Consider the following 15,626-nt stretch of genomic DNA (forward strand, 5'->3'; position numbering starts at 1 on the left):
GGTGTGGAGCATCACATACCACAGCTGGCTGACCTTTGTGCTGCTGCTGTGGGCCTGCCTCATCTGGACAGTGCGTAGCCGCCACCAGCTGGCCATCCTGTGTGCACCCTTCATACTGCTGTATGGGCTGGCGCTCTGCTGCCTGCGCTATGTGTGGGCCATGGACCTGCAGCCTGAACTACCCACCACCCTGGGCCCTGTCAGCTTGCGCCAGCTGGGACTGGAGCACACTCGCTACCCCTGCCTGGACCTCGGTGCTATGGTGAGCCCCATGCTGGGGGTGAGACTGCCTGACCAACCGCAGGGCGATGGTGCCTTGTCTGCCTGTTAATTGGGCAGAGACTCCAGGAGAGGGAGCCATACGTGGTAGTCACCACAAAGTCTCTATTGGCTCACACAGTCCAGGTCCAGAGTTTATTGACTGAATAAGTGATATGCTGATATGCCGTTGGTGCTGTGTGTTCAAGTGTGTGTGTCCTGCCCAACCCATCTCAGTTACGCCCCATGTGGCCCCTGGATCTCAAGATGCGTGTTGCTTGGTTGGGTCACCAGTGTCCTTGTGTGAGGAGTATGCCAGGGTCTTCAGGGGGAGTGGGTTACCCTGTGACTCCTGGTGGCTGTGAGCCTGGTGTGAGAGAGACCGTGAGTAGCCCATGTGCAACACACATGACTGGTGTGGCCACAAGGTAGCCACCCCTCTTGGGTCCCCTGACACCTGCACCCCATAGCTGCTCTACACCCTGACTTTCTGGCTGCTGCTGCGTCGCTTCGTGAAGGAGAAGCTGCTGAGGAAGGCCCGGGCGCCTGCGGTGCTGCTGGAAGTGGCTGTGGGTGATAAAGGTGAGCAGCAGGCAGAGCTGGGGTTTGTAGGGGTTGGGGTTCACCCTGCAACTGTGGACCCCTCCTACCAGCCACAGAGCCCACTCAGACACAGGCGCTGCTCCGGAGCCTGGGTGAACTCGTCACTGGCATTTATGCCAAGTACTGGATCTATGTGTGCGCCGGCATGTTCATCGTGGTCAGCTTCGCCGGCCGCCTGGTGGTCTACAAGATCGTCTACATGTTCCTCTTCCTGCTCTGCCTCACTCTGTTCCAGGTGCAGGGTGGGGCTAGTCCCATAGGGGCATGGCGAAGCATGTGGGGTGGGGCTAGGCACTATGGGGGCAGGGCTCAGTGTCCTGGTCCCCAGGAGGGCTGGGCTGAATGCCATGGGGTGGGACTTGGGGTAGGCTTATTCATCTCCTGCACCTACAGGTCTACTACAGCCTGTGGCGGAAGCTGCTCAAAGTGTTCTGGTGGTTCGTGGTGGCCTACACCATGCTGGTGCTCATTGCTGTCTACACCTTCCAGTTCCAAGACTTTCCTGCCTACTGGCGCAACCTCACAGGCTTCACAGATGAGCAGTGAGTGGGGAGGGCAGGCTTCCCTGTGCCCACCCTGTGCAGCTGCAGCTGCCACTGGGTGCTGATGCCCTGCTGCCCGCCTGCCCAGGCTGGGGGACCTGGGCCTGGAGCAGTTCAGCGTGTCGGAGCTCTTCTCCAGCATCCTCATCCCCGGCTTCTTCCTGCTCGCCTGCATCCTGCAGCTGCACTACTTCCACCGGCCCTTCATGCAGCTCACCGACCTGGAGCACGTGCCTCCACCAGGCACCCGGCGTCCGCGCTGGGCTCACAGGTACAGCCCAATTCCTGCTGGTGGACTGGGTAGACTGCACCTGGCTGGGCTCTTACTGGGCCAGGGTCTCAGGCCTGGGATGTCTTCTCATACCTGTGGGGCTGGGAGTGGCGTGGGCGTTGGGGTCAAGAGCACCTGGCCTGTGCTGCGGCACGAACTGTGCAGGGACGTAGGGGTGGAGGTGGCATTTCCCAGTGACTTGGCTCTCCAGGCAGGATGCTGTGAGCGAGGACCCCTTGCTGCAGCAGCCCGAGGAGGAAGAGGAGGAGGAGGCGCCCTCTAGGGAGGAGGAGCTCAACACCCACGGCCCTGGCCAGGCCACACAGGTCCCTGAAGGTGAGGGGTATGGCAGGGCTTCCCAGGTAGGTCAGGGAGAGGCTGAGCTCCAGGATTTTGAGACCCCTCCCCACCACCCCCTCACCATAGGTGCAGCCAGCAAGTGGGGCCTAGTGGCTGAGCGGCTGCTGGACCTGGCCGCCAGCTTCTCGGATGTCCTCACCCGAGTGCAGGTGTTCCTGCGCCGCCTGTTGGAGCTGCACATCTTCAAGCTGGTAGCTCTGTACACCGTGTGGGTGGCCCTGAAGGAGGTAAGCCGGGTGGCCCGGCTACCCCAAAGCCTCATTCACTCCTCGAAAGCACATTGGCCCTGCCGAGCCTGTCCCCGCCCCACCCCATGGGCTGCTCCACCCTGCAGGTGTCGGTGATGAACCTCCTGCTAGTGGTCTTGTGGGCCTTTGCCCTGCCCTACCCACGCTTCCGGCCCATGGCCTCCTGCCTGTCCACTGTGTGGACCTGCATCATCATAGTGTGTAAGATGCTCTACCAGCTCAAGGTGGTCAACCCCCAGGACTACGCCAGCAACTGCACCGAGGTACATGGCCAGGCCACCCCTCAAGCGCCAGGTCTTTTCCCACGGAGGCAGCTCCTAGGCTGGCAGGCTCTGTGCCTGGGATGGGCAGCTCTGGGATGGGCTCAGAGCAGGACGGGTACCCCCAGGGGTAGGCCCAGGATCTGGTGCTAATGTCTGGTCCTCTCAGCCCCTGCCCAATAGCACCAACCTGCAAGCAGCAGAGATCCGCCAGTCGCTCCTGTATCAAGGCCCAGTGGATCCTGCCAACTGGTTCGGGGTGCGGAAGGGCTTCCCTAACCTGGGCTACATCCAGGTGAGTTGGGGCTAGGCAGGCAGTGTGGGTGGCCCCACCTAGCTCCCTGCTGACTCTGGCCCTCCCCACCTAGAACCACCTGCAGATCCTGCTGCTGCTGGTGTTTGAGGCCATGGTGTACCGTGGCCAAGAGCATTACCGCCGGCAGCACCAGCACACGCCGCTGCCTGCACAAGCTGTGTGTGCCGATGGCACCCGCCAACGGCTCGACCAGGACTTGCTCAGCTGCCTCAAGTACTTCATCAACTTTTTCTTCTACAAATTTGGGCTGGAGGTAAGACAGGGCCTGAACCAGCTCACGGTACCTGGCCCGTCCTCAGGCTGAGGGAAAGGGTAGGTGTGTTCAGGGCGAGCAGGGTGCAGCAAGCCCAGCCACAACGCCCAGGGCAGGAAGGAGAAGCCAGGCTGGCCAGTGTCTGAGGTTAGTGTCTCACTGCCGTGGACCTCACATCCCTGAGCCTCAGTTTCCCCCATAAGTGCTGAGATGTGTCCAGCCTCTGCTGCCCCCTCCCCCGTGTGCTCAGGCAGGTGCTCTAAGCCCCCCACTCCTGTCATCTGCAGCCCTGAGACTGGGGCCCTGGGTGGGCTGGCACCCACTTCCAAGGCAATCTGTCCCCATGCCCGCCACCTCTCCAGATCTGCTTCCTGATGGCTGTGAATGTGATTGGGCAGCGTATGAACTTCATGGTCATCCTACACGGCTGCTGGTTGGTAGCCATCCTGACCCGCCGGCGCCGCGAGGCCATCGCCCGCTTCTGGCCCAATTACTGCCTCTTCCTCACACTCTTCCTGCTATACCAGTACCTGCTGTGCTTGGGCATGCCCCCAGCCCTGTGCGTCGGTGAGTACTGGCACCTGCTGAGCAGCGTCTGTCCTGGCCCCACGGACAGTGGTAAGCGCTGGTGCTTGTGTACAGTGAGTACCTGCTGGGCGTGGCATGTCCCAGCTGTGCGCTGTGGACTGCGAAGTGGCATGTGGCTTCATCTTGGCCTGGTTCCTGCACTGCCCACCCCAGCAGACCCAGCCTGTGTGCACTGAGACAGTGCAGCCTGTGGGCTGTGCTGGCGCAGCTGTAGTGCACTAGGCTGTGACCTCATCTCCTGAGCCTCCCTTCTTTTCCTGTTTGGCCCAACACTCTTCTCCTTCCAAGATTAGCGCAACACTCACTCTTCTCCCTGCCCAGGAACAACTAAGGCAAAACTGTTACCCTGGTGGCACCATCCAGCGTGGCCCACACCTGGAGTCAGGGTCACCTCTCTCGCCTGCCTGTGTATCAGCATTGTGGACCATGGTCCCTGTGGCACGCGGTGCAGCAGTGGGGACACTGGGCTTGGCTGCTGCTGTGGCTCTGCTGTGTGGAGCAAGGCTTCCTCCTCTTGCTTTCTCCTTGTGAAGCTTGGGCTCTGCTGCAGTCTCGACCCCTCCTTCCCAGCCCCCAGGGGTCTAGGTCAGCCAGGGGCCCCTATGCCCCTTTCTTGTCTCTGTCCACGTTCTCTGGAGTTGACCTGTGGCGGGGCACACACAAGCGTGCTACCCTGTTGGCGCTGCAGCTGCAGTAGGGTCTGGGTGCCCAGGGGAGAGATCTGCTGCAGTGGGTGGGGAGGACTGAGGCCAAGCCACACAGCCAGACACAACTGCGTGCCGCGGCCTCAGGTGTCCGGAGAAGATACAGTGGCATGTCGTCATCACTTTTCGAGATTCGTCCCTTTTCACAAATCTGTAGGTGCCCCCCCTCGTGCCTTGGCTTTTTAACTTTCTGTACATACCAAAGAACTGCCAAGGTGGTGCCAAGTTTCCCAGAACCTTGTTGCCATTTTCCTTGGTGCCAGCCTCTCACAGATCCCCAGACAATGCCCAGAACTAAGAAAGCAATTGTGGCATGATGCCACGCGCCTGGACAGGGAGCTCTCTGCTGTCTCCAGGCCGCCAGTGTTGTCCTGTCTACAGCGCTGCATTCTGCTTCCTTCTTGGCCTCTCCCACTAGGACAGCTCCTTTGTCTTTTTCTGTCTTCCACTGGTAGAGCAGAGCCAGGCCTTTTCCTCGAGACCATCCCTCTGTGTGTCTCCCATAAGCCGGGCCGTGGCCTTGGGCACCACTGCAAGCCTGGTGTCCTCTGCTCCGTTGCGGTCAGCATCTTTTTACGGCTGGTGTCGAATGTCCTGGCTCCATCTCAGTAGTCCACACAGCTTGCCTGTGTGGGGTATGTCCTCCTCCCTGTGACTAGTAACTGCACTAGGGAAGATACCTTAAGTGTATGCAGCGTCTCCCCCTCTAGTCTGAGCCCTTCCTGTCGGCAGCAGGCTTTTCTGGGTGATTCAGTTTCCCAGTTCATCTGTTCCCTCAGTTGGCACTTGGGAGGGCATCTGTCCCCCCAACCCCATTCCTGCTTCCTCTGTTGTCTCTATCCTCATGGTGGCGGACTTTCGGCTCCACAGTGGGATCTACTCGGAACCTTATCCCTCATGTTGCCTGGCTTCGGGGAGTCATGATTCTGCCCTACAGTGGCCCCCACGGAGCCCACTCCCATACAGTGGTGTATGGGCACTGAGCTGGGCCTGGCACTGGTGCATGGGCACTCCCACTCCTGGCCATCCTGGCTGGTGGCTTTGTCCTTGAGAGGAGCCCTGTTTTCCAAAGCTGCTCAGATGCCCCTTTGGAGCTGTGTCCTTGAAGTTCACAATGCACAGCACCTGGCCCCCACAGCCAGGGAAATGTGCCTTTTGCAGTGAGCTCCCCTGGGTGGTATCCATTCTTCAGGCTGCCACACGTGTCTTTATCCCACCCTGCCCTTCCCCAGTGTCCTGTGGTATGGCCACAGCACACCCCACCCCCAGCTTCAGCAACCATGAGCCCATTTTCCATCTCTAGCTTTGCTCGTCCAAGACTGCATTGTAAGTAGAATTAGCAAGGGGTTTCCTATTCCTCCAAGATCTGGGTGTGGTAGGGCTTGCTTGGAATCCCAGCACTCTGGGTAGCTGAGGCAGGAGGGTCACAAGTTGGTGCTGAGCCTGGGCTACTTAGCAACGCAGTAGTGATCCTGGGTCTTAGCGTTTACAGGTGAGGGTTAGCATAACATGGCATAAAGGCTCTGGGCGCAACCCCGGTACTGGGGAAAGGTTCCTTTCACTGGAAGTGGGTGCGTGTATCGACCCTCCACTCTTCCTGGTTGCTAAGAGTGTTGTTCTGTGGGGTGCCACAGTAGAGCTCAACACCACTCTCCCTGATCCAGGACATCTGGGCTATTTCCAGCTTTTGGGTTTCTTTGTATAAATTATCATGGAGCCATCCTGTCCTGAATGCACCTCCTCCTGCGGGGAGCCCGCCTGCCTGCTCTGGCCTATTGCTGGGCTCCTTTGCTACATGACTGAGCATACTGCGGTTCTCCACTGAAGAACTGCTTGTGGGTGGGACATGCTGCGTTCTGGTTGCCGAAGTCCAGAAACTCTGGTGCAAGTGGCTGTGATCTGAGGCTGTCGAGGGGGGAAGGGAAGATTCCTGTGACTCGGGCTCTTAGTGGGGGAACCGTGGGCCCTGGGGTGCTGCTGGCAGACAGGGACATTGTGGGCCCAGGTAGTGGGACTTCCTGACAGCCCTGTCCCTGCAGACTACCCGTGGCGCTGGAGCCAGGCCATCCCCATGAACTCTGCCCTTATCAAGTGGCTCTACCTGCCAGACTTCTTCAGGGCGCCCAACTCCACCAACCTCATCAGTGAGTGCTACCCTGGGGACATACTCTGGAGGAAGAGGGGACACTTCTCAAGCCAGCCAGGGCCCAGTGGCCCAGGTCTTGCAGACTAGGGTGGTGGCCAGGGCCTCTTCTGTGAGTAGACCACATAGGCACCAGTGGTCCCTTGTGTGCCGTGGCACAGAATGTAGATCCTCCACGTCTGCCAGGGACTGTTCAGGACACCTGCACACCTAGGCCCCGTGGAGCCCAGGGGTCCACCCCGCCCCAGTGCACTCTGGGTCCGAGGCATGGCGGTCCCAGCAGTGTCCCACATGGCCTGTGTGTCCTGCAGGTGACTTCCTCCTGCTGCTCTGTGCCTCCCAGCAGTGGCAGGTGTTCTCAGCTGAGCACACTGAGGAGTGGCAGCGCATGGCTGGTGTCAACACTGATTCCCTGGAGCCGCTGCGGGGCGAGCCCAACCCTGTGCCCAACTTCATCCACTGCAGGTAGGTCCTGCGCCTGCCCACGGGGCCCTCTATCAGAGGACCAGGCACCCGAGTGATACCCCTCCTGCCTTGCTGTCCACCGTTTGCAGGTCCTACCTGGACATGCTGAAGGTGGCTGTATTCCGCTATCTGTTCTGGCTGGTGCTAGTGGTGGTTTTTGTCACTGGTGCCACCCGCATCAGTGTCTTCGGGCTGGGCTACCTGCTGGCCTGCTTCTACCTGCTGCTCTTTGGTACGGCGCTGCTGCAGAAGGACACACGGGCCCGCCTCGTGCTGTGGGACTGTCTCATCCTCTACAACGTCACAGTTATCATCTCTAAGAACATGCTCTCGGTGAGCCAGCCTCACATCTGCCCCCAGCCCCAGCCCCTCTCCACACTGGCAGCCACCTCTGACTTGCCTCCTGCCTCCAGCTCCTGTCCTGCGTCTTCGTAGAGCAAATGCAGACCAACTTTTGCTGGGTCATCCAGCTCTTCAGCCTCGTGTGCACTGTCAAGGGCTACTATGACCGTGAGTGGGCAAGGCTGGTGGTCAGGGAACCCCAGCGACTGCCCTGCTCTGACTCTGACGGCACCACCCCACAGCCAAAGCAATGATGACCAAGGACCAGGACTGCCGCCTGCCTGTGGAGGAGGCTGGCATCATCTGGGACAGCGTCTGCTTCTTCTTCCTGCTGCTGCAGCGCCGCATCTTCCTCAGCTACTACTTCCTGCATGTCCGTGCCGACCTGCAGGCTACTGCCTTGCAGGCCTCCAGGTCTGCCCCTCCCAGGGCCTGACAAGAGAGGGCATGTCTGCTGTGTGTCCTCACCCTGCAGGAGGTGCAGGGCTTTCATCCGCCAGCCGTGGGACCGACCAGTGGCTAGGAGGGTGTTGATGCACCCGATGCCTGAGTAGCCCTCCACCTGAGGGTGGTGACAGGTCGTTATCTGCCCTGGAGCTAAGATAAGGGCCAGCTTCACCTAGCCTGCCCCAAATTACCGAGGGCGAGGGAGCAGGTACAGCCCCTCCCCTCTTGCCCCATGGGACTGAAGGCTCCAGGAGGATCGCTTCTCTCCCTGAACACAGTGTGGGGGCCTGGTTGGCAGATGCCAAGGGGTCATAGATGAGCAGGGAGAAGGGCCAGTGAGCCCAGGGGTGGGGTCCATCTCCTGCAGCCCCAAGCTAAACCCTGGCCTGCCACTCCCCCAGGGGCTTCGCCCTCTACAATGCGGCCAGTCACAAGAGCATCGAAGCCCACCGCAAGGCAGAGGAGAAGTCCCTGGCGCAGCTGAAGAGACAGTAGGTACCCCCCGGGCAGGGCGCTGACTCCTCCTGTGGCTCAGGCTGAGACCTTCCTGCCTTCCGCAGGATGAAACGCATCCGTGCCAAGCAGGAGAAGCACAGACAGAGTCGTGCCAGCCGCAGCCGCCCCCAGGCCCTGGACCTTGAGGATCCTGGCCAGGAGCCAGGTGAGTGTGGACAAAGCCCTGCATGCAGGCACATCTGTGCCCATCTCCCTATGCCATGTGATGTTGTCCCCTTGGGCTGAGCCAGCTGTGTGGGCACCGTGATGTCTGTCTGTACACATGAGCACCCACCCTGTCCCTTCAGGGCTGAGTCCTATGGCACCATACAACATCGCTGCCATGGGGCCCTGTGTCTGTTTTTGTCTGCCTGTTGTGTGGCCCTTGTCCCCTGCGTCCTCCTCAGGCTCCTCACGGCTGCCTCACGCGCCTGCCCCTTCACAGGGCCCGGCAGCCCCGGGGGTTCCTCCCTGCCACAAAGACAGTGGTGGCAGCCCTGGCTGGACCACGCCACAGGTACCCTGCCTGAGCACCCCTTATGTCCTGCACCCCATACCCCACTGCTCCCTGCCTCCTTGTCCAGTCTGGTCTTGTCCTGCTCTGGCCTGTGTCCTGTGCATCACCACTGCCCCCAGCTTGCTGAGCCCTACATGTATTGTCCCATGGCCCGGAAGGCCGGCCATGTGGGTGGTAGCAGGCTGACGGGAGACCCCAAGGGTATGGGGGCAAGCTAGGGGCGGCTGGCTCACTCCGCCTTGTCTGCAGTCATCCATTCTGGGGACTACTTCCTGTTTGAGTCTGACAGTGAGGAGGAAGAGGAAGCTGTTCCCGAGGACTCCAGACAGTCGGCACAGAGTGCCTTCCAGGTAAGGTGTGCACTGCTCTGAGCCTTGCCTCAGGGCCCAGAGCCCAGCTCCTGCATAGCACCCAGCCCAACCCCAGGCAGCTGGCAAACCCAGCTGTGAACAGGAGGGGCCTGTGGGGCCCCTCATTCTTCTTGCTGCCACCTCCCAAGGTCCTGGCCCAAACTGGCCTGGGCTCCATGTTTTAGCTGGACATATCTGTATCCCAAGGTCAGGAGAGCCTGCTTGTCCATCTTCAGAGCCCTGAGTGACAGGGACACACAGGAGAGATGTGTGCACCATGTGCTCCAGAGACATCCGGACCTGGCATTAGGACCAGCCAACCCCAGCTTCCTCCTCTTCCTCGGGAGGGACTGGTGGCCAGGGCTCAGTGGATAACCTCCTCACAAAGCTAGCTCCTAACCCCAGTGCTTGGTTGGCAGATGGCTTACCAGGCGTGGGTGACCAACGCCCAGATGGTGCTGAGGCAGCGGCGGGAGCAGGAGCGGGCACGGGTGCAGGCACAGCCTGATGGGACAGGACAGCTGCCCTTGGGTGAGTTGTGCTCTGGGGTGTGGGGGGAGACTGTGGGGCCACAGGGCTGAGGTGCTGACCAGTCCACTGTGCCCAGGAGGTGGCCTGAGTCAGGAAGCAGAGCCAGGAGAAGCTGTGGAGTCTGAGGTGGCAGGTGTGTGGGCTGGGGTCAGGGAGCTGTGGGGGAGGGGCCCAGGGCAGCCCTTCCAGAACACACGTCCCACAGGCCGCAGCCATGTGATGCAGCGTGTGCTGAACACCGTGCAGTTCCTCTGGGTGCTGGGCCAGGCCTCAGTGGACGGGCTGACAAGCTGGCTGCTGGCCTTCACACGGCACCACCGCAACATGAGCGATGTGCTGCGTGCTGAGCGTTACCTGCTCACGCAGGAGCTCCTGCGGGTGAGTGTCCAGACCTGTGCCCACCCCGGGCTCTGGGACGTGGGCGCTGCTCCTCATGGGTACGTATGGTCCTGAGACCCTGCTGTGTCCTGCAGGGTGGGGAAGTACACCGCAGCGTGCTGGACCAACTGTACGATGACAATGGCGATGAGTCCACACTGCCCGGCCCCCTGGAGGCCCGCGATGGGCCCAGCACTACGTCCAGGTAGGTCCCAGAGCTGACCACTGAGTTCCTGGGGGTGGTGCAACACCACCCCGCCATTCCACACCTCACTGTCCATCCACGGAGCCTAGGGCTGGCCATCTCTGACCCACTTCCCTCCCACAGCGGGCTGGGAGCCGAGGAGCCCCTGAGCAGCATGACAGATGACACCAGCAGCCCCCTAAGCACAGGCTACAACACCCGCAGTGGCAGCGAGGAGATGGCCGTGGATGCCACAGCTTCCCTGCATGGCTCGCAGGAGCTTCCAGCCCGCCCGAGGATGCGCACAGCCAGTGAGCTGCTGAGCCTCAGGTGTGCAGCAGGCGGGCAGGTGCTGCTGGGTGGGTCCCTCCCTTACTGTGGTGGCAGACGTGGTGGCATGTGGGCTGCACATCCCACCGTAGTCACCCCACAGGCGCCTACACATCCAGGAGCTAGAGGACGCGGAGGACTTCACTGCCCAGCAGGGCCGAGCGCTGCGGCTGCTGTGGGCTCTGTACCAGTGTGTGGCAGCCCACTCGGAGCTGCTCTGCTACTTCATCATTATCCTCAACCACATGGTCACGGCCTCAGCTGCCTCCCTGGCGCTGCCAGTGCTTGTGTTCTTGTGGGCCATGCTGTCCATCCCCAGGCCCAGCAAGCGCTTCTGGATGACAGCGATTGTCTTCACCGAGGTGGGCAGGGCAGCCGGTGGCTTAGGGCCTGGCCAGGGCCCAGAGGGCCTCCTCGCAGGCCTCAGTGATCACCAGCCTCCCCTGCAGGTCACCGTGGTCACCAAGTACCTGTTCCAGTTCGGCTTCTTCCCCTGGAACAGCCACACAGTCCTGCGGCGCTATGAGAACAAACCCTACTTCCCACCGCGCATCCTGGGGCTGGAGAAGACCGACAGCTACATCAAGTACGACCTGGTGCAGCTCATGGCCCTCTTCTTCCACCGCTCCCAGCTGCTGGTGAGCACTGTGTTGTGTGGCGCCCAGAGAGTGGACCCTGGCCTGGTGGAGGTGGCCACCTCACTGCCCCTGCCTTCCTGCAGTGCTATGGCCTCTGGGACTATGAGGAACAGACCAACACAGACACAGGGCAGCAGGAGGAGCCAGGCATGGCTGGGGCCACCAGCCAGGACCCTGTCCAGGTGGATGTGAGGGTCGGATCTGGGGATGGGGCACCTGAGCCCCAAGTGGACCTCAAGCCCCAGGACATGAGGCACATCAGTCTGCGCTTTAGGAAGAAGGAGAGTCCAGGACCAAAGGGAGTGGTGACCCTTGGTAAGAGGCTCTCACCCACAATCAAGCCTCTGGGGGGCCCTGTACAGCCTCAGCCATGTTTCTGGGAGGCAGAGGGGCAGAGAGACCAGGCCTATGTGGGGACTTCCTGAAGCTCAGGGCAGCACTCAGCTGTGGGGTCCTGGCTGCTGGGTAAAGGGAGGATCCTGCCACTGGCTTCACCCCAGCTGCAGGACCTGCCCCACACGTGATCCCTGAGAGACCTGCAGGTGTCACCATGCCGGCCCCTGAGGAGGTGAGCAGCCATACCCAGGTACGAGCCAGCAGCTTCTCCTCCACAGGAGCCGAGAACAGGGAAGAGAGAGAGACGCCTGGGAGAACAAGGCCCAGCCGCTGCCGAGAACGTATGAAGGCAGCAGGGCGCCAGCTGCAGGGCTTCTGCCTGTCACTGTGAGACATGGCCTGGGGGTGACCAAGGGGGAAGCAGGGCCCCAAGGCCAGGCGCCCAATGAGCCCTCCTGCCTGCCCACCCACAGGGCCCAGAGCACTTACCGGCCCCTGCGTTGCTTCTTCCGCGACATCCTACACACCAAGTACCGTGCAGCCACTGACGTCTATGCACTCATGTTCCTGGCTGATGTCGTTGACTTTGTCATCATCATCTTTGGCTTCTGGGCCTTTGGGGTGAGCTGGGTTGGGGCTCCAGTGTGCACAGCTCAGCACCCCTGGGCCCAGCCCTAACCCTGACCCATGCTCTCTGGCTATAGAAGCACTCTGCGGCCACAGACATCACGTCCTCCTTGTCAGATGACCAGGTGCCAGAGGCCTTCCTGGTCATGCTGCTGATCCAGTTCAGCACCATGGTGGTCGACCGAGCCCTCTACCTGCGCAAGACCGTGCTGGGCAAGCTGGCCTTCCAGGTGGTGCTCGTGGTGGCCATCCACCTCTGGATGTTTTTCATTCTGCCGGCTGTCACCGAGAGGTGGGCACTATGGCCTCAGGGCTTGGTTTCCACCATGCACGTCAGCCCTCGTATGTGTGGCAGGCCTGGGATCTGTAGAGACTGTTACTGACTCTTACATCTCGGCCCAGGATGTTCAGCCAGAATGCAGTGGCCCAGCTGTGGTACTTTGTGAAGTGCATCTACTTTGCCCTGTCAGCCTACCAGATCCGCTGTGGCTACCCCACGCGTATCCTTGGCAACTTCCTCACCAAGAAGTACAACCACCTGAACCTCTTCCTCTTCCAGGGGTGAGCGTGGTCTGCCTGAAGTCTGCCTTAGCCTGTTGCAGTGGAGTCAGAAGCTCTGACAGTCCTGGCTTTGTAGGTTCCGGCTGGTGCCCTTCCTGGTGGAGCTGCGGGCTGTCATGGACTGGGTGTGGACAGACACCACCCTGTCCTTGTCCAGCTGGATGTGCGTGGAGGACATCTATGCCAACATCTTCATCATCAAGTGCAGTCGCGAGACAGAGAAGGTGCCAGGGGTGGGGGTGCATGTGTGTGTGCCCTACTTCCCGGGAGGATCACTGGACAGGAGGCCACAGAGAGGGATGTGGGTGTGACACTCTTGGGAGCAGGACAAACTAGATGGGACACTGTCAGCAGCTTTTTCTCTTTAATGTGATTTACCCACATAAGTGCACCTCTCAGTGACTTTCAGTGATTGATTTAGTACAATCAATTCGCGACTATTTCCCTCTCCCCTCCCCAGCCTATGGCCGTCTCTGGTTTCTGGCTTGCCTGTCACAGATGTATCACAAGACAGAGCCAGTCCTTCATGCTTTGGTGGCCAGCTGCCCCCATGCTGCAGCTCTGTCACTCCTGTCTAGCTGAACGCCGCCTGATGTGTGAAGTCCCTTTCCTGTCAGGCTGCTCTGTGTTCTGTCTGCTGCAGCAGCCCTGCGATGCCAGGACATACCCTCCTTCCCTGGGGTGCTCCCTGGAGGGGCGTGGCTGCTGAGATTCTGAGGACCCGCCTGTTGCCCAGCAGTCACCCCACTGTTTGCTGGCTGTGTGGGCTCGAGGCTGGCCTTGTGCGCGTCTCCTTCGGCCTCCACCTCTCCCGTAGTGGAGTGCACGCAGCTCTGCCCTTTCTCACCCATGACTCTGCCCTCTTGGGCAGGCGACTTGCTGGCTCCGAGAATTGCTTGCTCGGGCCCTGAGTGCTCTGCTGCAGGCCAGGTCCTTTGAGCATACTGGTTGCTGCAGTCTGCATGCCACAGGATGCCTCTTACTTTCTTGGTCTTTTGTTCTGTACTTCCAAGGACAGCCCAGTGCCAACTGCTGACAGCTGTGCCACTGACTGCCAGCATCCTGTCAAGAGCCAGCTGGTTCTAAATGAGAGGGTCATCTCTGGGTTCACCAGCCTGCATCCATACTGCCACTGGGAGGAGATGACCACAGCATAGCTCAGCTCTGCTGATGGCAGGTCAAGGTGCAGAGATGGCACCTGAGGGCTGGGATGGTGACCTGGTTCTCCTCTCCCAGAAATACCCACAGCCCAAAGGGCAGAAGAAGAAAAAGATTGTCAAGTATGGCATGGGTGGCCTCATCATTCTCTTCCTCATTGCCATCATCTGGTTTCCACTGCTCTTCATGTCCCTGGTACGCTCCGTGGTCGGTGTTGTCAACCAGCCCATTGACGTCACAGTCACCCTCAAGCTGGGAGGCTACGAGGTGAGCAGCCCTGCCCATCTTTTCCCACTGGGGATGCAGGGGGTGGCAGGGTATGAAACATGGGCTGGGCCTGGGGGCTGCCAGCACCCACTCATGATATCCCGGCCCCAGCCCCTGTTCACCATGAGTGCCCAGCAGCCGTCCATTGTGCCCTTTACACCCGAGGCCTACGAGGCACTGTCTCAGCAGTTTGACCCCCACCCAGTAAGTAGACCCTGCGGGGCTGGGTGGGAGGGCCAGGTGGGGTGCCAGCTCCCCACTGAGGCTCCCCTACCCTGCCACAGCTGGCCATGCAGTTCATCAGCCAGTACAGTCCTGAGGACATCGTCACAGCACAGATCGAGGGCAGCTCTGGGGCACTATGGCGCATCAGCCCCCCGAGCCGGGCGCAGATGAAGCGGGAGCTGTACAATGGCACAGCTGACATCACCCTGCGCTTCACCTGGAACTTCCAGAGGTGGGTTCTGTGCCCGGGGCCCAGGGACCAGCCTCACAGTGTGTCATGCTCTGCCCCTGCCCACCTGCAGGGACCTGGCCAAGGGCAGCACCGTGGAGTACACCAATGAGAAGCATACCCTGGAGCTGGCCCCAAATAGCACGGAGCGGCGGCAGCTGGCCCGCCTGCTGGAGGGCACCTCGGACCAGTCTGTGTGAGTGGGGTGGGCGGGCAACATCGACAGGAGGTGCTGCTGGGATCTGACCTGCCTCCCTCCCACAGTGTCATCCCTCACCTCTTCCCCAAGTACATCCGTGCCCCCAACGGGCCTGAGGCCAGCCCTGTGAAGCAGCTACAGCCCAGTGAGTATGGGGACTGGAGACTGGAACACAGCTCAGGGAGGGGGGCAGTGGCCCGGGGCTCTGACTCTCCTGGCTCACCCCAGATGAGGAGGCCGACTACCTTGGTGTGCGCATCCAGCTGCGGAGGGAGCAGGTGGGCTCAGGGGCTGCTGGCTTCCTGGAGTGGTGGGTCATTGAGCTGCAGGACTGCCAGGCCAACTGCAACCTGCTGCCCATGGTCATCTTCAGTGACAAGGTCAGCCCACCCAGCCTGGGATTTCTGGCTGGCTACGGGTGAGTGCAGGGCTAGGGACGCCCTGTGGTCAGGGTGGGCCTGTCACACCCAGCCTCACCCCCCTGCAACCCCTCTGCAGCATCATGGGACTCTACGTGTCCATTGTGCTGGTCATTGGCAAGTTCGTGCGTGGCTTCTTCAGTGAGATCTCACACTCCATCATGTTCGAGGAGCTGCCCTGCGTGGACCGCATCCTCAAGCTGTGCCAGGACATCTTCCTGGTGCGAGAGACACGGGAGCTGGAGCTGGAGGAGGAGCTATACGCCAAGCTCATCTTCCTATACCGCTCCCCAGAGACCATGATCAAGTGGACGCGCGAGAAGGAGTAGGAGCCTGGCTCCTGGGCACCGGGAATGAAGGAGCTGCCTGCAGGCAGCACAGC

At 60.7% G+C, this 15,626-nt stretch overlaps 1 protein-coding gene across 7 annotated transcripts in view; it reads left to right on the forward strand.

The window, feature by feature from the left end:
- Positions 1-15,598, forward strand: part of Piezo1 (piezo type mechanosensitive ion channel component 1) — a 49,034-nt gene extending 33,436 nt beyond the window's left edge. For 3 of the 7 annotated variants that reach the window (XM_023705177.1, XM_023705178.1, XM_023705179.1), the window contains exons 12-51: positions 2-262; positions 729-840; positions 912-1,096; positions 1,255-1,403; positions 1,492-1,674; positions 1,886-2,010; positions 2,101-2,261; positions 2,369-2,545; positions 2,712-2,837; positions 2,911-3,111; positions 3,474-3,678; positions 6,443-6,547; positions 6,858-7,011; positions 7,101-7,344; positions 7,425-7,521; positions 7,596-7,767; positions 8,202-8,291; positions 8,361-8,461; positions 8,741-8,812; positions 9,062-9,162; positions 9,582-9,693; positions 9,770-9,826; positions 9,899-10,071; positions 10,167-10,276; positions 10,400-10,585; positions 10,689-10,947; positions 11,035-11,223; positions 11,307-11,538; positions 11,724-11,946; positions 12,033-12,180; positions 12,264-12,478; positions 12,589-12,747; positions 12,824-12,971; positions 13,984-14,172; positions 14,284-14,376; positions 14,457-14,629; positions 14,700-14,822; positions 14,891-14,970; positions 15,054-15,243; positions 15,324-15,598. In XM_023705177.1, coding sequence (XP_023560945.1) covers positions 2-262; positions 729-840; positions 912-1,096; positions 1,255-1,403; positions 1,492-1,674; positions 1,886-2,010; positions 2,101-2,261; positions 2,369-2,545; positions 2,712-2,837; positions 2,911-3,111; positions 3,474-3,678; positions 6,443-6,547; positions 6,858-7,011; positions 7,101-7,344; positions 7,425-7,521; positions 7,596-7,767; positions 8,202-8,291; positions 8,361-8,461; positions 8,741-8,812; positions 9,062-9,162; positions 9,582-9,693; positions 9,770-9,826; positions 9,899-10,071; positions 10,167-10,276; positions 10,400-10,585; positions 10,689-10,947; positions 11,035-11,223; positions 11,307-11,538; positions 11,724-11,946; positions 12,033-12,180; positions 12,264-12,478; positions 12,589-12,747; positions 12,824-12,971; positions 13,984-14,172; positions 14,284-14,376; positions 14,457-14,629; positions 14,700-14,822; positions 14,891-14,970; positions 15,054-15,243; positions 15,324-15,573 — 6,330 coding nt within the window. In that variant the 3' untranslated portion in view covers positions 15,574-15,598. The remainder of the gene's footprint in view (position 1; positions 263-728; positions 841-911; positions 1,097-1,254; positions 1,404-1,491; positions 1,675-1,885; positions 2,011-2,100; positions 2,262-2,368; positions 2,546-2,711; positions 2,838-2,910; positions 3,112-3,473; positions 3,679-6,442; positions 6,548-6,857; positions 7,012-7,100; positions 7,345-7,424; positions 7,522-7,595; positions 7,768-8,201; positions 8,292-8,360; positions 8,462-8,740; positions 8,813-9,061; positions 9,163-9,581; positions 9,694-9,769; positions 9,827-9,898; positions 10,072-10,166; positions 10,277-10,399; positions 10,586-10,688; positions 10,948-11,034; positions 11,224-11,306; positions 11,539-11,723; positions 11,947-12,032; positions 12,181-12,263; positions 12,479-12,588; positions 12,748-12,823; positions 12,972-13,983; positions 14,173-14,283; positions 14,377-14,456; positions 14,630-14,699; positions 14,823-14,890; positions 14,971-15,053; positions 15,244-15,323) is intronic. The other 4 variants (XM_023705182.1, XM_023705183.1, XM_023705180.1 and 1 more) reach the window with 3 other exon arrangements.
- Positions 15,599-15,626: the final 28 nt, after the last annotated feature.

The sequence above is a fragment of the Octodon degus genome, unplaced genomic scaffold (assembly GCF_000260255.1).
Source record: "Octodon degus isolate 3935 unplaced genomic scaffold, OctDeg1.0 scaffold00215, whole genome shotgun sequence".
In the NCBI taxonomy this organism is placed as follows: Eukaryota; Metazoa; Chordata; class Mammalia; order Rodentia; family Octodontidae; genus Octodon; species Octodon degus.